Below are 25178 nucleotides of genomic sequence, written 5' to 3' on the forward strand. Positions count from 1 at the left end.
CCCCACTTGTGACAGGTTGCCAGTTTGAAAAGGAGCTATTTACCACCACCCTCTGGGTGCGGCCTGTCAGCCAGTTCCCCACCCACTGCAGGGACCACTTGTCTAGACCACAACGCATCAGTTTCTCTAGGAGGAGGCTGTGGGAAACCATATCGAAAGCCTTGGAGAAATCCAGGTAGACAATGTCCACCACTTGCCCCACATCAGCCAAGGAGGTTGCTTTGTCGTAGAAGGCAATCAGGTTTGTCAAGCACAATTTGCCCTTGGTGAATCCATGCTGGCTTTTCCCAATCACGTGCTTCATTTGACTTGTGATAGCCCCCAGGAGGATTCGTTCCATAACTTTCCCAGGGACTGAAGTAAGACTGATGGGCCTATAATTTCCTGGATCCCCCTTTAAGACGTTCTTGTAGATGGGGGAGACATTAGCCTTCTTCCAGTCTGCTGGGACGTCCCCCAGTCTCCACAACTTCTCAAAGATTATGGAGAGCGGCTGGCCAACTTAGTGAGGCGGGCTTTAAACTGAAGGATTCGGGGGGTGGGGTCCAAAGTGGCAACACTCACGCCATTGCAACCAACTGGGGAATAAGCCAGGCCAACCAGAGCAGCGACAAATGTTCCTTAGCCGTCTCCCAAGATGAGAACCAGAAGACCAACCATCTCAAGTGTATGTATACCAATGCACACTTTTTGTCGTCTTCTGTTCTGCAGTTTTAAAAAAGCCAAGAGTGCGGAAGCATGAATGCATGTAGAAAGCTAAAACAGCGATGATAAAAACAAACATGATGTTTCACTGCCTCTGCAGTTAATGTGACAACTTCCCGTGCCCTTGCACGTGCTGCGAGCACCTCTCCCCCGCCACCTGCCTCCAGCCGTGCCGCTGCGCCAGACAGGCACAGTCAGGGCTTGGAGCTGGGCTCAACTTGGCAGATCAGTGGGGCGAGAGTGGGTCCCTGAGTCTGCTGGGGACTCTAACAGGGCCTCATGCCACAGCAACCTGCAAAAGACAACCAAGTGCCAATGCTGCCGTGAAGGGGTCTCCCCCTGCCTGCCTGAGGCTGCAGGCTCTCCTCATGTGCCCTCTCCTCCTCTTCCTCCTTCTCCTCCTCCTCAGCGTGAAATTAGGTGGGGGGTCAGAAATGGTAGCAGCTGAATTTCCCATTTGAGACCTGTCCCCCTTCGACTGGTACAGCGTCGCAAAGGAGGGTGCTGAGGGCTGCTGAAGTCAGCACGTCGCTGCCTCCGCCCTGTGTCTGCAGTGCAGAGCGTGTGTGTGCGCCTGTTCACACCAGGGCTGAGACCTGTGGGTGTTGGTGCACGGGATTTTGCTCCGTGCCCCCTGTTCATTCACAGCATCTCCTGTGCGGGCTGACAGTATCTCCCAAATTGCAGCTGTGAGAGCCAGGGTGGTGGCAGCAGCGTTATGCCCTCCCTTCTGGGGCTGGGGGACACCAGAGGCTTCCCTGCGCCGGGTGGGTTGCAGGTGTGAGGATCTCCCATCGGTGATCTCCCCAGGCAAGTGGGACACCTCCCTGGCTGTGGGAGCTGCTGGACCACACTGCAGGCAGCAAACTGCGTCATGAGTGCTACAGTGGTGGGTGGCCCTGGGGAAACTGCTCGCAGGCGCAGATTTGGCATCGTCTCACCACCCACACTCCCCACTCCCGTCTCTGGCTAACGGCAGCAGCCAACTTCAGTGGGATCCAGAAACCACCTCGGCATCACTCCTTCAGTGTGGATGGACCTTCTCCATTGTCCACCTCCGCTTGGAGGACGACAGAGCGTGGGGAAACGCTGTGTGCTGGTGTTGCCAAGTCAAGTAGCTGCATACTGCACAGCCAGCAGTAACGGCAGCATGCCTGGCAGCACCCGTGTCCTGGCCTCTGTGCTGGGTGCTGTTTAAGCACGAAATGGCGTGGCGGACCCAGGCCTGGGGACATCTGTGGCTTGTGGCTGGTGTGGGAGAGTGCACCTGTGTTCAGGCAGACGGAAAGTGCAGCCAAAGGAAGATGGGTGCACAGGTGCAGCTCCTGGATGTAAGAAGTAAACAGAAATTTTTGAGGCGTAAAAACCCACATTACACAGCTGTGAAGGGTCTTTAAAAGTTAATTTCTCCCAACTAATGCATGTGGATAAAATATATAAAAATACCGTTAAACTTGCACTTTGTGTAACTTGTAGAAGTCTGTAGGTGCATATTATATTATATTATATTTTATAATGGTGTTTTATTCCTGTTTTGCATTATGTCTGTAAGCCATTATGCTGAATTCAGTTGAGACATTTCTTTGCTTCGTTGTAAGCATGCACATTTGCAGGCTTGAGACCACAGTTCTTGATTTTGTAAAATGAGGCTTTATTTAATTTATGAACAAGAAAAATCTGGAGGTATTAACAGCTTTTTGTGAGTGATGTTTGAGAATAATTGGATAGAGAGTGTGGACAGACAGCTTCCACTTGTTGGATGGTGCACAGCATCCATCTGCAGCTTGCAGCCACACTGCTGGTGGAGTGAGCTACAGCCTCCGCAGTCTTTCTCTCTCTCCTTTGCATGTAGTAAATCCAGCCTTGTCACAGGTTGGTGGCACCGTTTGAATGTTTTGCCAGGAATCTGCATTTCCAGGAGGAGTAGCATCGCTGCTTGGGAGTCCTCTGTGTTTCTTAGGAGCTTCGCCGAGGTCTTTGGCAGCCCAGTGGAGGAAGGCTTTCCTCCCCCGGGGGAGCTTGCCTGGGGTTTGCCAGCGGTCAGCCTGCTGGGATGCAGCAGGGCTGTTGGTGCTTCTAAGTTCAGCTCATCGAGTGGGTGGGATGTAGGTGAGCTTTTAATCACTTTTATTTTCTCTGGGTAAGTTTCCCAGATAGTGCTTTGTGAAGAAAGGTGTTAGGTGGAAATTTTGCTTTGCTGTTTTAATCTTGCATGGAAAGATTAGTTTTGACTGATGACAATTGACTAGCCTGTATTTTTCTCATCAAATGCCAGTTCCTGGGGAGGGCAGAAATTTGGCAGTCTCTGTCAGGTCCACGCAGGCTGGAGCTGTTGCAGGGTGTGCAATGCCAGCCGCTCACGGTGTGCAAACTTCCCGCTGGCTCCTGTGGGTCCGTTTTCTGCTCCGGTGTCCGCTGCATTTCACTCCACCAGGATAACAAATGCCCCAGAGTTATTGTACCAAGTGGTCAATCCTCTGCATAGACCCTGTTGGGCTGTGTTTGCGTGTCCTACCACCACTTTTTCCTTTGGCTGTCAGATTTCGGTCTCCCAGTATTTTTCAGAGCTGTAAATCCTCTCCCAGTCAGTCATAACCAGAGGCCAGTTTGGCATTTCCAAAGATACGCAGAGCACAATTTCATCTCCAACCTGTTCTAGTCTGTGTCGCCCAAGCATACCTAGAAATGATTTTTTGAAAGAAATGATGAAAAGCTATGTTATAGCGTGGTATGGAAGTAGGTATAAACTATGTTAAAATTGCTTGAATGAGCTTATAACAGCCATTTAAAAACGCAGTTTGAGCTGGGAGTACATGACATGACATAAAGTGCATGTCTCCACAGCTTGCTGCTGAACACAGCTCACAAAAACGGGTTAGCAAAAGAGTCAATTTCTTGCAATCATTTGTTAATAAACTTGTCATGACTTATTTTATATATATAGTTACTGCAGTTATATCTCCCCTGAAATATTATAGAAGTCATAGAAATATAAGCCCATTCCTATGTTACGCTGCAGCTGGCCGAGGGGTCCTGCTGCCCGAGGGGCTTGTCCAGGTGCCTGCAGTCCCCCAAGGCCCCAGGAGCTGCGGGGGGATTGCTTGTGCCTGCTGTGTGCGAGCCGGGCTCAGGGCATCCGCTCCGTCCTGCTCAGCCTCTTCCTTTTAACCTCTGTCTCTGCACTTCTGAATTCCCCACTGAGGGGGGCGGGGGGGAGGTATCCTTGACATAATTTTTGATGCTTTTTAAACATAAAACCGCATCATAAGAGCAGTCACACAACCCAGAGCAGCTCCATCACTCCCTCGAGCCGCTGTCCTCAGATGACCTCTGCCCCATGGTGGGGCCGGTGGCCATGGGCATGACCGTGGCTCCTCAGGGGTGCTGCGTGGAGGCTAACGGCTTGCAGGATGGTCTGGATGACAACCCATGCTGCTCAGCAGATCGCTGTCTCCCATGTGCCGAGATCCCCACTGGGCTGGGCACATCTGTGTGGTGAACTTTGCCACTGTCCTGGAGCATTGCAGGGGACAGTGCAGAGAGCCCCAGGGCGCCTGGCTCCCCTCTGCCTCCACAGCCCTTGCCGCAGCTGCTGGGCAGCAGAGCAATCCCAGGCCTGCCTAAGGTCGGTCTGCAGCTCATCAGGGAGTGGCGCAGCAAGGCTTGCTCTGACCCAGCTGGAAGCCCTCCAAGCCTACAGGGACTGTCAGCCTGCCTGAAAATGGTGCAGCGGGCAGCAATGACGGGGCCGTGTCCTGCATGTGCAAAGCTTGCGGCGTGAGCAAAGTCTGTCCTGCTGACAGCCCTTGCAGGTGCACAAGCAATCCAGCTCCACTCAGTGGCACTATTTGCACAAGTGTTTGTTCAGATGTATAGGCTGTCAGGTTCATGAGCGTTAGGGTTGCCGAGGTGCGAGGTCCCACCACGCCTTCGCTGACCTTCTTAGTGGGAAGTGTGAGATGGGGGTGACTGCAGGGCTTTCCTAGCACAAACTAGGAGATATATAATAAAATTTCTGTGTGGCTACTGTGGGATTAAAATCACTGTAGGAGTAGATGAGATGTGATCTCATAGGAAATCTGTTCTGTTAAATAAACCCCCCTTTTTTGGTGATGCCTGCTTGGCGGTGCAGCTTTGTAGCTATGGAGTTGCAACCTGGGTGTGCAACAACACTGTGGGGTGGCACCTCGTGGGTGTACAGGCACAGCTCCAGCTCGTACATCTTGTGGGTATACAGTGTGGCCCCAGCTCATACATCAGGGAGGACCTCCAGCTGTCCTAGAGAGCAGAGACAAATGTTCTCACAGTGGAGAGGAGCTCCATCACTTCTCAGCAAAAGACCAGAGGTGGCTGGTTGATGATAAAAGTGCTAATCGCTGTACTGCTGAGCATTTTAGGAAAAGCAGCACTGACAGGCCAACGACACAGCTCAGATACTTCTATCTTACTTCTTCCATTTCCCGGAGCCGGTGCAAACACAGTGCTGGGTGTACAGGCACCAGGCAGCTGCCTGCCAGATGTGCTCCGCATAGTAGACGGGTGCTGCCAGGAGCAGTGCAGGATGTTGAGGGTTCACCGCTGGGAGCCAGGGAGATGCAGTGTGGTTCGCAAGAATGTGCATGGGGTGAAGGCACCCTGCCAAGAGCCGGGGACCCCCCCCCGTGCTGCTGGCTGGGGTGAGGGCAGCTGGGACCAAGGTAGCAGCAGAGCCTGAATGGCCTCTGGCTCCAGCAGCACTGGGTGACTGTGCAAGAGCAAAGGGCAGGACGGAGGGGAGGCTGGGGACAAGCAGGGCGTATCCAGGCTGGCCGTGAATTTAAACAGCAGGTGGGAAATGGCTGAAGAACCCCTGCCATCCAGTGCTAGCCGCAGGTGTGGAGAAACCCCAGCCAGCTCTGCTGCTGTGGGGTCTGCAGATGTGCTGGGCAGTGTCCAGCCGGGGTCATCCCCCAGGGAAATGTGTGTGCAGAGAGGCCAGTTTGCAGCTTGTGCCGTGCCTGGGGGCTGGAGGATGGACGTGCCACAAAACCGGTGTTTTCCCTGCTTGTCTAAGGGGGGACAGCGTGGGGTGGGACATGGTGGGCGCTGACCAGAGGGCAGGGGGCTCGGGCCACTTGGGCTCCTCGTGTCCTCACACCCATCCCAACTGCAAAATCAGTAAAATACCTGTAAAAACAGAGTGGGAGCGTTCAGCAAAACCCCTCGAGTTTTTCCAAGCCTGGAGGCAGGACAATGCGCTGCCGTCAGCAGATGCTGGTCTCTGTGTCTCCAGGAGGAGCAGAGCTGGTCCAAGTATATCTAACAGGTCAAGCCTTGAAATGAAGAAGCAATAAGCCACTGAAATGGTACTATCACCGAAACATGATTGATCAATTGAATTCTATCAGAGACAGTGGGCAGTGAGATTAACTCAGGCCTGATGGGTTCAATGAGTTAAAGCATGATGTTCATTTCAGCTTCATTTCACCAGTCTTTGCTTGTGAAATTGGTCAATCAATAGAGGTTGAAGATCATATATATATATATTGGTGACCATCTTATAGGGAATATAATCTAGTGTAGTCAGCTCCTGACTCCGGCTGCCTTCAGTGGGTAATGGAGACAGAGCAGAGACTCTATCAGTGCCATCAAAATGGCCTGATATCTTCTCCAAATGAAAAGTATTTTTGGATCTCTGATGATTTATCTTTTTTTCCCCCTCTTTCTCACTTTGATCTACGACAAAACCCATACCCATCTTTGTGAAATATAGTGATTTCTCTTGAAAATATTTGTGCGATGATCAGCTAGATATACTTCAAAATATAAAGCTTCTTTTTAGTGATACTGTCCTTTGAAAAAATAAATAACAGTGCTTAGAAAACTCAAATAGTGTGAATGCAAAGATCTCTCACCGTGTATGCAGTCCTGAAACTAACGCTTTACTGGGAAGAGCATGAGGCTGCTGGCTGCCAAATGCACACAATCCCAAGAAGGTGGCATGAAAATTCAGTTTACATTTTAAACAAAGCCTTCCAAATGGTAATTAAACAAAGTCTTTATCTTCTCTGGACTAATTTACAGGCATGCTACAAGGAAACAAATCACCTTTTTGCCTCCTGGTAATATTTCATTTGCTTCATAATGTTTTAAATGTGGTGAATAACATCCTTCCTAATTAGCCTGCATTTTCCTATAAGGTGGAGTAATTAGGTATGATACCAGGTAATGAAGTTGGACAGTACAAATTAGAGACAGAAACCATGTCCTTTATGAATATGAGCTGTTCCTGGTACTAGCTATTTACTTCCTTGATTAACCCTGTAAAACCACGTTGTTTAAAAAAAGAAAACAACCTGAAAACCTGAAACCAGAAGATTCTCTTTTTCTTCAGAAGAGCATCACATCAGATGGATGTACCATGGAGGTGTGCACTTCATGGTACATCATTATTATTAATAACACTGGAAATATTATTTCAGTTGGATTTGTGGATGGCACCTATTTCTCAGCCGCTGTCACCTGGCCGAGGTCCTTTACTGGAGCTGCACTCGTTTAGACCAGGGCAGGGTCTATCCCATGCAATTTCACAGTGACACTTCATAATGCAGTAATTAAATTGTGCTGTTGTCCCTCTCTGAATAAAAAAAGACAAGGTGGAGTTGATCTTGTTTCTAATACTAAGCTTTAGGGCTTTTAAACATGCTCTAGTGTTTTGTGAAGACAGGGTCTAGGGTCATTTGTTCTCCTTATTTTGGCCCATAGTTTTAGAAATGTATAAACAAAACACTATTTGAAATCAAGTGAGTTATGTGGTGACTATCGCTAAAAATCTGTTTTAGAAGTATTTAGCAATTTCAAATATTCTCCTGCTGTTTCAGAAAACATGTCTTGGACAAGTATTTAACTGTAAAAGTATCCTAAAAAAAATTAGATCACAATTTATCAAATTCTTTAAACTGATCTTGCCATTTGCTTAGGTCCCCAGAAAATAACTTGCTCTTAATTAACAAAGATATAGTATTTCTGGATGATAGCCACACCATTTAGACAGCCTTTAGTCAGCAAGACCATGCATGGCACCTCTTCTCAGAGGTGGATCTGTTCTGCACCTAACTCTTCCTAGACTGTTCAGACTCTGGTTAGCCATAGGAAATCTTTGCTAGTGTGTAGTATTAACATCATGTTACCCTTCAGCTGTCCAAGTCAGGCTAGTTTATTTAGGAGAGTGCCTGGCTTTTGTTGTGAAACCACGGGTTGATTTTCTGGGTAAGATGCAAGCAGGGAAGAAGGTGTCTGTGCAGTTCAGAGTGAGAAATGATTGCTTTTTCCCGCACATAGCAAGTGCCTGCCAGTAAATTCGGAACCGGGGAGGTGTCACTGGGACTCTGCCCATGCAACACGTACCCCACACGGCGACTCCTCCAGCTGCAGATCTCAAGCTGGATCATGTGCTGAGCTGTGCGCACCTAAGAGGAGCCAAGTCGGTGTCCAGAGAGGGGCTGGATGCCTGGGAGGGACTTGGATCAGACCGGTGGGGAGGCAGCCGGAGCAGGTCTGGCACATGCTGGAGCTTGGTGCCGGCAGAGCAGGAGGCATGGGCTCTCCCTGGGGCGTCAGGGCAGATCTGGACGCACAGGTTGCCAGCGCATCCCCAGGAGGCACAGTGCTTCAGGCCTCGTGCTGGGAGGGCAGTGTGTTGCATCCGAGGTAGTTCAGAAAGTTGAGGTCTAACGGCACCATCTTGTCCTGTCTATGTAATCTGCTAGAGATGAGAGATGAAACATTTGTCTGAGAAGAATGTCCTCTTTTGCGTTAAGAAGAGATATTATATCTGTGCTCTTCATTAGCATTTCTGGAAAGATGCCATTGGACTGGGAACTAATTGTTTTGCAGGGTAGGTAGGTACACACGTAGTGCTACTGTCAACAAAACATAACCCTCCTAGGTGGATGCATTGATTATATGAAAAATGTTTTTACCACTCCCGGGAGCCTATTTATAACCCAAAGTGTTTCAAACCTGCCAACCGTATTTTAATTATCGAAGATATTCTGGTGTATTCAAACAATGCATAATGCTAATGGTAATTATCTCACATTTATATAATGTCTAACAGCCAAACGCATCCCAAAGACCTTAATGAACTTTCAGGTGTCATGTGCAGTATATAGAAAGTCCTTTACTTGTGCAGTGAAATGCAGCACTTACCTGCAATTAGTTCGAGTTTGGGAAGCACAGTGGAAAAGAACAAGCTATCCCTTCATTCACCGGATGCGCAGAGGGAGCAATAATGAGGGCGAGTCAAGTTTGGGCAGTTCCCAGACTCCTCTCACAAAGGTGCTGGATCCTCTGGGCAGTGACAGCCATCCCGGTGGTCCCAGCCCTGCCGTATTCCTGCCCGGGTTCTTCCCCGGCAGCAAACCCTGCGTGCATTGCTCCTTCATCTCAGCACAGCCCGGCTGCGCTGGGAAGCACGGCTCTGAGGCTGATCCCATCTCAGGTCCTCGGGACGGCATGTGGAGACCGCAGCAAACAGAGATGTGCAGATGGTGTGGGGAGGCAGCCCTCTCTGGCTGGCTGCACAGGTAGTGCTTCCAGCACCGTGCCAAATCCTGACCTTGAGACCAAACCCCTCCAGAGCCCCACCACCATCTCCATGGGATTTCATCCCCTGCCATATCGCCCAGCGCTGTGCAGCAAGGCACCTCATCTGCTGGCTCGCTCCCAGGTCTCTCTGGTACGGTGTTTGTCTGCAGATTTCCGTTGCAGAGGGGGATCTCCTCTTCCTCATATTTCTTGGGATGCTTTGGCGGCAGGCACCCAGGGCGGTCCCCTGCCTTGATGCCCCTTGGAGGAAGGGCAGCTGGGAATGGACATGGCCAGGCCAACACCGTGGGCACTTGGTGGTGTCTCTGTCCTTGCCCGTCCCGAGCCTCTGGACATCGTGCTCCTGGATGGGGGAGGGAGCCCAGTTCCCAGCACGACTCTGCCCCCAGCTTGGCCCCGGTGCCTGTCCCTGGCTGAGGCTGCTGCGCCAGGGTTTGCCTTCGTCTGGCTCTTCTTTTCCAACTTATTCACCCCCCAAAAAATCCAGAGCTGCACTCCGTAATACAAGTGCTGCCGGTGAAACGCAAGTCAGCTGCTCTATATTTAAATACAATGGGGTCTCATTACACACCTGATCTCTGGATGTATAAACAATGCACAAACTGTACTGGCGTCGCCAAGAACATTTTCCAGGTCATACCACGTCTTGGATCATTTCACTCCCTTTCGTCACCCCCTTTAGACCAAAACTGCATAAAGCTTTAACTTTGATGCCAAATTGTGAGTAACATTAGTTTAACCCGAAATTTAAAGCCAGAGTTTCCGTGCTCCAGAGACAGGGTCTCCCCGGCCTTTTGCTACCATGCAGCTAGCAACCAGAATTTAATTTTATAAGCTATGGTTGACTAAACCCAGCACTAGGTCTATTAGATATTATTTGATTTAGAATAGTTAAAAAAAAAAAAGATTTAAAGATACACTGCTCTCACATGCCTTTGTATTTTTTCACAGCACTGTACACATGCTTAGACTTCCTATTCAGAGGACAGGTTCAGTTTTTTTTTCCTGTGTGGGATAATCCTTACGGGTCCCTTCCAACTCAAGATATTCTTTTATTTTGTGATTCTATAAACTGATCCTTGCACTTTACAAAAGCCAACATTGTCTACTCTTGATTTAAGTTGCACCACTTTGTCTAAACAGGTAAATATAAAGCTGTTTGTTGCCTAAATTGCTGAACTAAAATTTAGAAGGAAGTTTCCAGTATTAATTGCTAACATCAAGTGCCTGTTCAGTGTAAGCAGTTTGTTTTAGAGAGTGACCTAGGTTGAAAAAATATTTCTGCGTGTCAGTCCCCCAGTTTGAGAGATCTGTCCTAAAGCAGCCTGGTTTTCTGGATAAACAGCATTTTCTGCAAAATCCAGCTGTCCTGAAGGATGATCTCGAATCAATAGTCCTTTGTGAAAAATCTTGTCCGCCGGGCATCACCCATGTTACTGATAGCCAGCACATGTCTGGGGACAAAACTGGTGTCTACAGCAGCAGGGTGTCTTTGCACAGATGGCCTCTGATCCTTGCCGTCAAAAAACTTGATGCAGAATATACCAGAGAAGGTCTGAGTGATGTTATTCCTCTGCAGACTACTTGGACAGTAAACCACTGCAACACTCATGAAAATCTTGTTGTTAAGGATGCATTTGAATTCTGCTCCTCAAAACTATCTTGGCAGCGAGATTCTATTTTTAAAACATTTCCTCCCTGTGTCTAGTGTGGTGTTGCCGTCTGGAGAAGAAATCTGATATTTACTGTTGTTCTTGGAGTTCCACCTCCTGGAGTCCTGGGAATACTGCAGACCTCAGCTTTCAGTGCATAAAAGATACATTTCTAGCACTGACAGGTGAAGGAAAAGTAGTGAACCACTGTGAATCTGCAAAAAGCAAATCGAAACAAGCCCCTGTATTGCAGGAGTCTCTTCAAACTGCCAATCTAAACATTTCTCAAACTTTCTTTTCAGCCATGGGCAGTCACTTACGACTTCTGCTAAAAATCTCCGCCAACGGGGAGAGAGAGAAAAACGTGCCTTGGAGCCCAGGCTTTCATCATGCCAATAAGCTTAAGAAATACAAAGTGAAATCGCAGTGCCAGGACAGTGCACCAGATCAGACCTTTCTGAGGGTGTTGCAGTGGTAACTCTGAGCCCCAGGGACTTCCCATCTCAGTATGGCACAGGTAGTGCCTGTGTTTTGGAGGTTGTCTGGCTAGCTGCTGCCAGCGGGAGGTGGTGCTGGACGGAGAGTCCCTGCTTCCCAACATGAGCACACTATAGCTCAGAGGTCGGCACAGGATGGCGCTGAGCAAGACTTGAGGTACCGCAGGAAGGGGGTGAAGCGTATGGGTGGTGACTGGGCAAAGCAGATCTGCTGGAGCTGACCCAAGTTGACTGTGACTATAGCATCAGGTGGTGTACTTATCCTCCCGTGTCCTCCTGCATCCAGACCATGAACCACACAGGTTTTCAGGTAGTGCAGTAAAAGTGATATGAGCAAAGATGTGACCATTATCCTTTGTCCTGCCTTTAAATTATGTGTGAAACCATTAATGGTAAATTGTGTTGAGGGTTGGCTGTAATGGAATACCGGTCAGTGCATCTTCTGGCAATATGTGTCTTGCTTGTAACCTCCTACCAAAGAGTCCTCATGGTGTCACAACACCGGTACCCACATCTGTGCAAGGGATGAAATGAGACATTCCTCTGTAGGTCTCATCATTGTGATACCTACTTATTCTCTGTCTTCTCTCTCCTCTTTGAAAGGTATTCAGGAATCTCCAGTACCAAATGGCCATTCTCTCCCAGGCAGAGATTTTCTTCGGAAACAGATGCGAGGAGACCTTTTCACCCAGCAGCAGCTAGAAGTGTTGGATCGAGTCTTCGAGAGGCAACATTATTCCGACATTTTCACAACAACTGAGCCCATCAAACCAGAGCAGGTACTATTGCAAACATTCAGTGTTTTCCGGATATGCGTTCTGCTGGCAGAGGTCTGCTTGGTGGACATCACCAAACACTTCTCAGAGTCTCAGTAGAAAAGCATGGAGAAACAGGTGTTGTATCAAGCTCTTCAGTCAAGTGCACGTTAGCCATAAAAGTCTGAGTATTAAAAAATGAAGGAAAACACTTGTTGTGTAAACATTAGCAAGTGTTTGAGTATGAAGTGACACCTGATCTGGGCCGGTTACATCAAACGAGTGCTTGAAGAGCATCACGGCTTCTGGTGCTTTTGTTAGATCAAAAGCAGGCTATGCAGGTAACAAGGAGAAGACTTGCAAAACCTAATGCCTAATTTTGCTTCATGGTTAGCATGATTGTGCACACAAATTAGACTTTTGTATCCAGAAATGGCTTATTAGGCATGTAATTGGCCATTTGCTGAAAGAAACGCCCAATTAGTATGTGAAGGTAAATTAGTTACACCTACAGATTAGCAGTGTGTTTGAGAAGGACTTGGCACTAATTTTTTGGGAAGGTTCAATTTTTGCAGGCGCAATACAGAAGCACATGCAAAAACTGATGAGCTATGTCTCTCTGTGTTCTTCTTCTTGGGCGTCAGCCTTAATTTAGCTGCTGAGGGGGAGGTAGAAATGAATATACTGTTGTCAGCAGCAGTATCAGTCTAGCTTGCTACTTAATGATGTATTTGGCCATTAATCTTCAGTGTTCTTAATATTAGACCTGCTTTTTAGCAAGGTGGATGGACTTCTCAAACTGCAGACAACCACTCATTTCCCTTGGAGGAATCTATACATTAGAGGGCCACTAGGGATTATCTCATGGCAGCCTACTACCTTCATGGCTCCAGTTAAGGAATATGTATTGGTATAAATTTTTTGAAAAATTACTTACTTATGCTGAAAGTCATATGGTAGAGTAGAAATTTCTCATGCCTTTAAGCTCACATCTGTCAATAGTTATTTCATTCATAGACCCATTTGCTTTTCACCAGCTTCTGCTGGTTTTGTTGTTTCCCCGGTTTGTATTTGCTGAGGAACTCTGCAGATCTGAACTCAAGCTGGAAAAAGATGGGGAAGATGCTGAGGTCAATTTGATTTTTTTAAAAACTTGTTAGGAAAGCCAAACAAGCGGTGTCTCTGGAAGGTGAAATGGCCTTCACGTACCACTAGATGGTGGTTATCCCATCTGAACACCGGTGATACTGGAGAGGACAGGCACTGCACCCACTCCTGCAGCCAGCCTTTTCAGTGTTGGTCACTTAGAAATTGTGTGGTGTTAGATCTGTCCCTCTTTAACTTTTGTACACCAAAAAAGTCATTACAAAGAGAGTGGTGATGGAAGAGGATCGTTTCTTCATTTCTGTGTTCTGAAGTCTCTGAGTCATGTCACTGTAGCTCAAGGGAGACAGTCTAGCAGTGAACGTTTATCCAGAGATAAGCTTTTGCTGGTTTAATAGGAAGAACGGGAGAATTGAATGAGGGTATTGCTGAAGTGTTATCCTGATTGTCAAATATGGGATATTCGGCTGTTGGTGGAACAAGGATCTCCCTGGGTCCACGTAAGAGCTGTGACTAGAATGGCTGTGCCGCCAGAGAGTTAAGATTGGAGATATGCCCCTATTAATCTGGTTAACAGGGTACTCTCTGCATGCTCTGGGAAGTCAAACAGATGCTGGGAAATGTGATATTATGATGGTCAAAAGATGCTTAGCAGAACCGCCTTGCCTAGGCATATTTAAGTTTAATTACAAATGGAGTTTGTAGTTGTTTGTATGTAGGTTGGAGCATTGTCATTTGCTGTTGGAAGGCTGGGCCATGGTTAAGGGCTCGTGGCTGTTTGGTTCTTCTTTCTGGTGCCATGTAAAGTGTAACTTTCAACATGAACGCATGTGATCTGTATGATTAGCTCTGGTTCACAAGGATGCAGTATGAACTCCACTGCTTACCAAAGCAGTCATGTTTTACCTCTTTGGCGAGTCAAGCAAAGCTGTCATACTTAACCAAAGCAGAGAAGCTGTGTGGATCAATTAGTAAGGCCAAAAAAATAAATGAGAAAAAAATACTGAGAATATTAATGATGTGACTTGGAAAACCAGAGTTGTCCCTGGAATAGACTGTTGTAGTAAACCAAGACCTGCCTCCGGCATCTGGCTGTCCAGAGTGCCACTGAGCCCAGAGCCATGCATTAGGAGCTAAGTCAGCAACGGGTGTGTGGAGTCCTGAGCTACTTCTGTAGAGGAACACAAGGAAAAGGTGCTCCTTCCCATAAAGACAAGATGTGGGGAGAAGTCTAGTAGGAGCTGCTAACCCACTGCTTATCTAATTTATTAGAAACATGGTCCAGCAGCAGCCAGCTGAATATCACTAATCTTACTTGGGCACAAAAATTTGTTGATGTCCCTGCGCTGTTCACCTGAGGAGTGCTCCAGGTATTTTACTGGAAGAATTGCTATTCTCTAGACAAGGAAGTTCCTTTTTCTCCCTGTTTTGTGCCTCCTCTCTAAGTGCGCTGGGAACAGACCCTTGGTCATGGTGAGTTGTGGTGTGGGGGGGACAGGTCCCTTCTGCACAGCAAAGTGTTTGCAACCTCAGCATGCTCGGTCCCCAGCTGAAGGCTGGCTCCAGCTGCCCAAAGTCCTCCAGATGCATTTTCTGGACAAAATTTGGGCTTGCCTGTTGGAAAGTGTACATTGCCCCTCACATAGGTAGACGTGTTGATGGACTGTGTGGGAGTGCTTGCTCACTGCTGTCAAACCCTTTACTTTGAGTGCTTCCAGTCTATTTCCTTTACTTTTCCATCTTTAATGTTTTCCTCAGTTCACCTGTATAAAATGGAGACTCGTAAGTTATTTGTGACCTCAGAATATGTTGTGCTCTTGACAAGCATCATCTTGAGTTTTCACATCTGCTGTAAGCTGTGCCTTCTATAGGCAGGGAATGAATATTTGTTTTTGGGGAAGGGCTCATACAATGCTGAGAGGGAAGGCAACTGCTGGACAATGACAGGAAAATAAAATATCAGTCCTTTGTTCAGAAACAGTGCCCACTGCATGCACTGGGTGAGGCAGCGATCCCACCATGGGTTCGTATAATCAAAGACTGTGTCAGACTGTGTGCATCAGAGGGCAGAAGTAAGGCATCCTCTATTATGGGCCTCATTTTGCCACCTAATGCCCGGTGGTGCAGCTGTGCATGCATAGGTGTGTACTCTGCAGCACAGGTATGTGATACCGGCACATGTAGAGCGTAAGAAATGTTCAATGGCAGGTGAAGTACAGCAGCTGGGAGCTGGGAAGCCTGAGGCTGAGGGTTGGCTGTGCAAATGGAGCCAAGTCCTCTCATGTCTGTATGTTATGGGGGAGTAATCAAGGCATAAAGTCAGTACTCTAGAAGCACCCTGGCCCACCTCCCCCCGATAGAAACCCGCTATAAACATGAATCCATGTATAAAATGAATTCTTCTCCTTCGTGTTTGTGGCCTTTTGTGCTCATTTTTTGCAAACAGCCTGTGATTGATTTGCACTGGCTGCAGATGTTCGTGGAAAACTGATTTCGCATATTTCTGGGCACAGATTTTGAAATGCACATAGCAGTGTGTTTGCAACATCACCATTGCACTGCCGTTCTGCTCATGGCTGCTGGCCACGAGCACCGTGCAGCTCTTTCATTGGCTGGGACAAAGCCTATGGCTTGAATGTCACGTAATCCTCAGGTTCCGGAGAAGGAAAGTCTTCACAGCATCTGCCTCCCGGACTGGCAGCAGCTCCTGTTCTCCTCTCTGTGCCTTTTGACATGTGTGTGTGGGTATGGGCCCTGCTGCTTCCCGTTGTGTCGGCTCTGCAGTGCAGTCCCACTGCCCATGGGGAAGGCTGTTCATGTTGCTTGCACAGCCGACATCCAGACTTCCCTCGGAGCAAAGCTGTGCTGACACAAGGAGCGGCTTTTGCCTGCCTGCCCTGGAGTTGTCCTGTACAGCTATGTCCGTGGCGGACCACCGTACTCCCGCCTTGCCCCTGTCACAGGCAAAACCCCACCTTTCGTTGTTGCTGCACCGACAATTCAGATTTTATCCAGAACTGGCACTCATCCCATGTCCTTCCTATGCACAGAGCTGCTACACCAAGTGGCATAATTTTCCATTAGGAGCATCCAGCTGGAGGAACTGGAGGTGCTGGCTGTACTCAGCAAACCCTTCTGTGTGGCTGTGAGGCTGTTTGTCCTCTGGTGGCTTCCTGCGATTCCAGCCAGAAGGATGGAGGAGCTCTCCCCAGCTCCCTGGGGAAGCCGTCTTGGGATGGCCGAGCCCGTGGCCTCGGTTGTGTGAACCATTGACTCAAACGCATTCGCCAGTTAAAGCATGGACAGGAGATGTTCCTGGAAATCAAGACCTGGGAAACAGCTGCCAGCCAAGGGGCTTCAGGCATGGTAGACTGGACGGGTGGAGGAGACAAGACTGGGGCTCACAGACCAATGTGCTTTTGGTGGCTGTGAGAGCGGGATTAATGCCTCTACGGGGGAAAACTGTGGGATGAAGGATATACAGCAGGATCAGCTCGACAGGAGAGGCAGTGCATTAATTTCTTCAGAATAAACAAGAGAATTATCTATGCTGGATTTCTGTCCACAACAGAAATGGATTCTCTTGTATTTTCAGCTTCACACATGGGTCCAATCGAATACTCATTGAAGCCAAGAGGAATATTTCTATTGACTTCAATAGACTTTAGATCAGGGCCATAATGAGGCATAACATGATGTGACCAGATTCAACACTATGTAGGTCACCAACTTAGAAGAGAACTGCTTGCCACTAATAGCAGATAATTCCCAGGCCCTTGCTGATGCTTTCCCATTGCTTTTAGCTAGACCTAAATGAATATTTGTTCTCGGATTCATTTCTGGATAAAATGTAGATATTCTGGGCTTAGGTAGAAACCAGTAACCTGGCAAATATATACTAATATATGTATTCATGACATGCAGTGCAGATAAGTTTGGATCTGGAGATAAGCACAGGCAGATGAAATTTGGATAACTAATGAACCCAAAAAATTACTAACAAGTTGAAAAAAATTGGAAAAATTGCACAAAGTTAAAACCCAATTGCCCTCTGTTTCAGAGAGAGTTGCGATGAAGGAGTTCTCTGAACTGACCAAGAGAGGGGCGTAAGTCCTTTTGAAAATCTTCAAGTTTTACTTTTATCTGGCCAAGTATTTGCCAGCTTGGAAAGACAAAAGTTTGTTTTTCACTGTGAGGAGCTGTGTTGGATGGTGTGTCCACAGGAATGCAGCTCCTGAGAGCACGGAGATGTACAGTCCTCCTCACAGCGTTGGGGTTTGATCTTAGGAGTAACAGGGGAAAGTCAGAAATATGTCAGATAAAAGAAAAGTCAGAAAAAGTCAGTTAAAGCCAGAAAATGTGACTCATTTTTCTGTTTGTGTGAATAATATGTTTTTTCCTGAGGGACAGTACCTTTTGGCAGACAGTGGCTGCTGAGGATCTCTTAAAATACCCTAGACTTGCAATGAGAAATACAGAGCTAATATTTGCTTGTATCTTCCCAAAACTTTATGTTGTCCTGTAACAGTGAAAATTATGGCACTAACCCATGGCTATATTTGAATGTCCAGACTCAAATCTTTTCTTGATCTGCCACCTGCAGAAGTGATCTAGGCATGTAAATGTAAACTTTTACCCATGACTTGTGTAACAGGGTGTGGTAAATGAAGAGCAAGTTAAAAAGGAAAACAAGACAACAACACATGGCTTGACAAATGGACACAAATGCTAAAATTGGAAAAAAAAAAAGCAAGAAAAAAGACAAAGGAGAAGGAAAAGTGGAGTTCAGCATTGATCTGCCAGCTCTGCAGACAGCTCCTCGTGTGCAGGCAGGAGGCAGGCAGGCAGCTGGGCGGGAAGGCGTGCCTGTGCTGGGCTTGGCACCCTGTGCAGCGGCAGAACACACCCTTGGCTCTGCTGGGGTGGCAGGGGGTGGACACGGCGACTGGGGGTCGCAGGGTGCGGGATGACTTTGCGGGTGGCTGCGTTACCCCCGTGCTGTCCTGCGTTCCTCCCTGCTGGCAGCCAGTCCCTCATCCCACGCCGGTGGAGGTTGGCCAGGGTCAGCTGGATGGGCTGCCCCCACTGCCGGTGCCGGTGCCGGTGCTGGCCGGGGGCAGCTGGTGGGTGCTGCCTGCTCACCCCCATTTTCCTGGCACTGTAAGCCCCTCTGCCTGCAGAAATGGGCAGGTGAGGGCAAGCGTTGTCAGTGTGGAGAGGAGCAGGGAGCAAGGGCGGTTCTGTGGTTTTTACATCTGCGCCTCTTCCAGCTGAAACCTCCTCTTACCCAGTCTGTGGCTTTATTGGTGGGAGGGGAAAAAAAACAGCTCTAAAATCCAGCCTAAGAGAGCACATCAGGAGAGGAAAAACCTTCCCATATTTACTCTCAGTAGACTATTAAACAATACCAGGCTATTAATTTGGCTTTTGAGTCTTCACTAAAGCCCATAAAAGCGCACAGTTGTCAAATGGAGTTCATTTTAATTTCCTTTCAATCACAGTAAATTATTCAGGTGATAAATCAGCTGGGGCAGCCTCCTGGCTGTAATAGAAACCCTAATTCCTGGCTAATTATCCAGCCCATTGCTGCCAGCAGATCAATACCCCTACCGAATGGAAAGGGCACGGGGTCTGGGCAGGCAGGGTGGCGGAGGGACAGCAGCTGGGAGCACAGGCGTCCATGACCCCTGCCCCGCGCGGGGGCTGCAGGGGGGTTAAGCTGTGCAGAGCTCCTTCCTTCCCCCACTACCCGTAAGGGAACGCATCCCTTCCCGGGCAGCAACGCGGGCCAGGGCAGCCGCGACTCGGCCACTTGCCGCCTGCCCATCTGCCTTCGCCGTGCTCAGGTGGGAGCGGGGTGTGGTGCCCCCACGTGCGGATGGAGGAGATGGAGCCTGCTGGGGGCTGGAGGGGATTTTGGTGCTCTCCCCCTCTGGGGTGACCCTGCTGTACTTTTGCCACTCGGTGGGATACAGCACTGGCCCTTTGCTGCAGTTGTTCTGTTGATTCCCTGAGTGTGGGACTTTGCTGCTGATCTGCAAGATAAGCCATGACAGAGTGCTTGGGTGGTGTAGGAACGGGGTGCTTGCATCCCAGGGAGCACGTGTGTGCTGCAGAGATGTACTCGCTCCTGGTGCTGCCCGTCCCTGCCGGCTGGTGATTAACACAGGCAGAGATGGGGAGAGTGTCCTTTGAGGGAGTCAGAGGCTACTCAGAAGGAGATAATATTTTTTCTTGCTAAGTAGTACCTTTAAATAATGGCAAAATTTAAGGAGGTTAGGAAAAGACTGGAGAGGACCAATGCTGAGCTGTAACACAGGGCATTTCACTGGGAAGGAATAGCAGCTCTTCGGAGGCCACAGTTGCACTTACCCCATTTTCCCTGCATGAGGTGGCTGTACAAGAGCTGCTCTGTGCACAAAGCCCTTCAAACCCCAAGACAATGCTGCTAACTGCAGCCTCCGGTTCACGGGGAGCCATCACCTCCTGGCGAAATAACAGGGTTATTCTGCAGAGGTGTCAGGTAGAGCTCCTCCATCCGCCAAGATCCCCCAGATGCTCTGGGGAGCTCAGAGCTCTGAACTGCCCATGGCTTCTGGAGGCTGAGCCTTCAGCACATGAGACTTTGTGTGGCATCCCTATTCCTGTTCACCATCACCGTGATTATTGCTTATTTGCATTACAGTGGTACTGGGAGGACCAAACAGGCAGCATGGGGCTAAGAGCTTTGTGCACTGGCTGTCTAGGGGAGAGTGATGTCCCCGAAGTTCTTGCTGTCTGGATGAAGAAGACAAGTAAAGGCTGGTGAGAGGAAAGGGGTTTCACCTGCAGTGCAGATCAAGAGAGAGCAGCTGTAGGCAGTGCCTTCTCCATGGTACCGCAGAGAGGCTGAAGCCTCCTTGGGACAGAGTCTCATGTCTGAGCCCTCCATCCTTCCATCGTGCTGCTTGGGAAGGGGATGCATGACCTTCTTTTTTGGCTTTGCTCTCTTTTAGGGTCAAGAAGGAGATGAGAAACCTGCCATGGTGTTTCTTGCTGCTGAAAAGCAACTTCTATGAGTAGAAAGACTTTTCTTTTAGAATAGCAGCAGAAAGCACAGCTCCTTGGGCCAACACCTCCCATTTGCATCCTTGCTTCTCTGCCCTCCCTTACAAGCGTTTTTTTGTGCATGAGCTTCTGAAGACTGCACAAAATTCCCTGCGTGTGCTGCCTTGTTGTGACATGTCATGTTGGGTGGTGACAGTCAGACTGTGTTGTATGACACCTGGTATTTTGTGTGACAGTGGGGCTGTGGTGGTGGGGAGTTTTCTGTGGAAGCACCATGATAGGAGCCGTGTATCCTGCTAATGTCTCTCTGCATCAGCATCATCTTTGCAAAGAGCACCCTGCAGCTTGCATGGACACCTGGGGGTGTCTATGCGAGCAAGGGCTGGAATTAAAACATCTGGTCTTTGAGTAAGAAAAAGAGACGGGAAGAAACGCAGGTGGGATAACCCAAGGGATGCCTGCTGTCTCGTCCAGGCAGACCCAGGGATACCCCGTGCCCCCAGCTGAGCTTGATCCCCCTTCCTGTGGGTCCCTCCCCATGGGGAGCAGGTGGTGACCAGTTTTCCCAGTTTGTCTGGAAGCAATGGGCAGCCTGGGGTCAGGATTTCTCCTGCAAAATTTTCCAAGAGACGATAGGGAGTGTTTCCAGGGGTCCGCGGTGCCCAGCGTGCAATGCCTTGGCAGCGCTGCCCGGCCAAAGAGAAGCTGCTGGTGGAGGATGGAGCCGGGGTTTCACTGCACTGACCCTGCTGTGCTGGCAAAGTACAGCAGTAGAGTTACTTGTCGTCGTGTAAGAAAAACCCACAGGCTGTTTCTTGTCCTTCTGAGTCTCTCTGTCTCAACCAGGCTGCAGTGAGTCAGAGTCTGAAGAAACAGACCAAAAAGCAAGTAAAAAGAGACACTGGACCATGCCTACTTCTTCCCTCTCCTCCCAGCAACCTGTGGCCAAATCAGTGCAATGAAACCAAGCTGGGGGAGAGCAGCAGAGCCTGGGTCTCAGGGATTTCAGGATGTATTTGAAAGAGTAGAGCTCTCCCAGTGCCTGTTACTTCGTTGGAGAGGCCCCAGTAATGGCCTGGGTTTCTGCTGATGCTGCTGCCCTCCGAGTCTGCCGCATTGGGCTTGCTGGGAATTGTCTCCTTGCTCGCATGGCTTTGCCTGGGGACCACATCTGGCTCCGGTGGGGCAGAGCGTGGGTCCGTTTCCTACCTGGAGGAGTCCTTGTCACCTCCTTCCCTTGCCCCAGCAGGGAGGGGGAATCCCAAAATACCAAGGTGGACAACGCCTTCAGGAATTGCAGTGCATTCCTGGTTTTTAGTAGCCCCTTTTTTCCTCCTGACTGCTCTCAGATATGACCATATGTGAAAATACAAATTCCCGAGTTAAAGGAAAGGCCAGCATTGCTGTGTCTTGAGTTCTGACATCTCCTTTGTCCTTGTCTCTTTTCTCTTTGCTCTGTATGGATGCAGTGGGGGATGTTTTTTGTGCCGGGCAGGCTCCCAGGTTGTGCACAGGCTCATGCAGAGGGGGTGTCAGTGACGTGCGGTGCAGCTGGCAGCGCCAAGGGCACCATGGCCGGTGTGTCACCAGCTGCTGGCGCCGGCATCCCGGTGACGCTCCCAGCGCTCTGGTGCACGCACGCGGCTGAGCCTGTGGGAGCCGAGCTCCAGTGCCTGCAATGGCAGACCAGCTCCCCGGTGTTCAGGCGTGGCTGGGGGCTCTTCAGGGACTGAAATGCCCTCGAGGAGGAGTGTGGTGTGCTTTTTCCCCAAGGGTCTGGGGAAACTGTTTGGAAATTGCAACCTTAGCACTGTTTCTGTTGGGTAACGCTGGCAGGGGATGCTTTGCCAGTCACCAAGTTTCATCTCAGCACTTTACACCAGCTTTACACCCAGAGGTTAGTGACGACAATGGAACACAAAGTCCTGCAAAGGCAGTGGGTGATCTCCTCCAGGAGACTCGCCATGGCTTCCGTAAGTGTGGTACAGAGAGGGGAAATTTAAGAAAAGCTTTCCCCTCTTGTTATCTTGCCAAAAGCGTCCACATTTCCTTGCAATTTGGGAGCTGGCTTTGAGTAATTGTATCTCTTTGTTCATCATGTGTTTTGCAATATATAGCTAATTTTTTTTCAGTTTAGAGAGATAACTCAGGTCTGTCACATCAGCAAGTTTTAAACAAAAACCCACAGCTTTGTCTTCAATGGAGTCTTCCTTTCAAGGTTTCACGTCACCAGCAGACAGCTAATGGAAAATCCGTCATTACAGAAAAAGTCACAGACAGTAGCCAGTCAAACAGTGGACTCTGTCCGAGAGCTGAAGGAGAGCAGTGATATACTGGCCACCCGTCAGATTTTCAATATCACATCAAAGCATAATATATGAGTAAGATGAGTAGAATTATAATTGCTCATGTAGTCTTTGTCCCTTTGAAAAATAACAGGGGAGTCATCCATGCACTTTACAGTGTGTATGTATGTGATGCTCCACTTGCATAGGAAAATAGATCTGGAATCGTCCTGAAGCTGGTTTTCTTGTGGAAAAAGACAATGTCATGTAATGGCACTAGTCGGCCAAGATTATGTCATAGCAAAATTGACCGACCTCCTTATGTCTGTGTTAGCCCTGCAGGAGAGGGAGAGACAAATCTGTGAGTAAACACACTTGCCCATTGATCTGTTTAATGCCTGGCCTGCTCACATTATATTTGAGGGGAAGGGCTTGCACCAGCATTTGAAGAATGGAACAAGACTTCTCTTCTTAGTCCCCGGTAAACGTCTGGATCCCGCAGGCTTTGAATAGTTTCAAATACAATTTCCACCCTTTGGTTTGGAAATCACTGCTGTTTTACACTCATTCTGTAGGCTTTCTCTAAATCTGTCCATCACTTTAATCAACAAAGATGGGTTTCTCAAAGTATGCTCCCTACACAGCTAGTGAATAGCTGGAGGTCTTGATGTGCTAAAGCACCTTAGAAGGAGCCAAACTCTTCACGGTGGTGCACGGTGAGAGTACAAGAGACGGGCATGAGCTGACACAGGAGAGGCTCTGCAGGGTCCAAGGGAGTGCTTCTTCCCCCCGACGACAGTCAGGCAGGGCAGAGGTTGCCCTCACAAGTTGTGCAGTCTCCATCCATGGTGGTTTTCAAGACCTAGCTGGATAAAGCCCTGAGCGAGCTGGCCCTGCTTTGAGGGACCTCTGGAGCTTCCTTCCAACCTGAATTATCCTACAACCTTGATGTCCAGCTACCTGCTGTTCATTCCAAGTGTTACGATGTGACTTAGGGAAACTTTTGTACAGTTGCAATGGAAAATGTGAAAAGCGTGGTTGGGGTGGGAGAGCAGCTCCTGGTTCACACAGTGTGCAGGATGAGATGGAGAGCTGTCTGGGATGAAGCGCCCAGGAACCTAAGCAACTTGCTCAGTGCAGATACTGGGTTTTCAGAAGAATGCCATAGTTTTGGATTACCATTTGTTTAGGAAGAGATTGAATGAAACAACCTACAGAAGTGGTTGTATGATGACAAAAAGCAATTGTGGAGCTAAGCCACTTCCAGAAAAAAGGGCTAGTTTCAAAATTCCTCTCTGCTCATATGAACAGTGGCTGCTTAAAAATGTGATGGCAGCAGAATTTGCTGAAATGAAAAAAATAATTAAATCTGAAAGGAAGGAAACTCATGCTAAGAGAACAGCTTAACATGTAGGGGGATGGTTTCAGCCCTGCTCCTCTCACCTTGAAAACATAATTGAATAAGGGAAACCTTGGAGACGCGGGGGTTTCCTCTGTTCATTCTCCGTGCTGCAGAAGTCCCCTCCAGGCTCAGAGCTGACCTGAGGTCTGAGTCAGTCCAGACAAGTCGCATTCAGAGACATACCTGGAGGGCTGGGAGAGAACGAGGTGCTGGAGGCAACAGGTGCCTTTCCGAAATGGGAGCTGCGGAGTGGAGCCAGGCAGAGAAACTGCACTTGTCAGATGCTGTGTTTGGCTAAAAGTGTTTGACCAGTTATTAGGACCTCTCTAAATAATTAAAACACATGATTAAGTAACAGATAAAATTAAGGTACACAAGAAATTGTCATCAGATTATGTGCCTGATGAGTGGTTTTCAAGCATTGCCAAGTTGTGAGGCCTCACACCAGTGGGAGTTTTTGCTGAAGTCACAGACCCCACGTCTGTATTTTTGTTCAGGCAAACGGTTGCTCTCTGGTTCTTGTGACTGTAGAGACAAGTTTGAAAATATGACCCCAGATACACTTCTGGCATAAGAACCGGGATGGCTGTCCAGGTGGGAGAGATGCTCGGGTCATACCAGCAGTGTGTTCCCTTCTGGCTGTCTGATGCTGTTTTCTCGTTGTGAAGTTTTACTGCGTGTGCAGCGCCTGGGCATCTCCAGCGCAGCTGACGTTTTAGCAGCAAAATGATGATTATTACAACAGCAGTGTGTCTGGCTGAACCTGTCTTTCCAACAGAGAATGTTTTGATAAAAACTGAAATGTTTCACTGAAACCTGTCGTCTTTGATGATTTTTCTGCGTAGAAGGTCCCTTGCTGGAGCCTTTCACAATAGCGAGGAGGTGCAGAGCCTCCAGCAGCGGCAGGCTGTGGGTGTCATCGGACAGAGTCTCTTTACCTGGAACCAGCACCCTATAGGTATAGGTACGACACTCATTGGTCAGCCTGCCTCTGTTTTGCTTCGTTTTCTATACCTGTGTGCAGATAATTTCTGATGTTTCTTGGTGTTTTTTCTGAAGCTGAGGAGCCTGTTTCCCTGCCCTGCATTGCAGGCAGGGTGGACGGGGTGTTTCAATGTGGAAGCGGGTGTCTCTGAGGTGGG

The 25178-nt window shown here is 48.6% G+C and overlaps 1 protein-coding gene across 1 annotated transcript in view; it reads left to right on the forward strand.

Moving 5' to 3' along the window:
• The window catches only part of PAX5 (paired box 5), a 138544-nt gene that overhangs the window by 35552 nt on the left and 77814 nt on the right, over positions 1 to 25178 (forward strand). Inside the window, exon 6 of the mRNA XM_009280782.1 lies at positions 12047 to 12222. Coding sequence (XP_009279057.1) covers positions 12047 to 12222 — 176 coding nt within the window. The remainder of the gene's footprint in view (positions 1 to 12046; positions 12223 to 25178) is intronic.

Source organism: Aptenodytes forsteri, unplaced genomic scaffold (assembly GCF_000699145.1).
Source record: "Aptenodytes forsteri isolate BGI_AS27 unplaced genomic scaffold, ASM69914v1 Scaffold203, whole genome shotgun sequence".
Classification (NCBI taxonomy): domain Eukaryota; kingdom Metazoa; phylum Chordata; class Aves; order Sphenisciformes; family Spheniscidae; genus Aptenodytes; species Aptenodytes forsteri.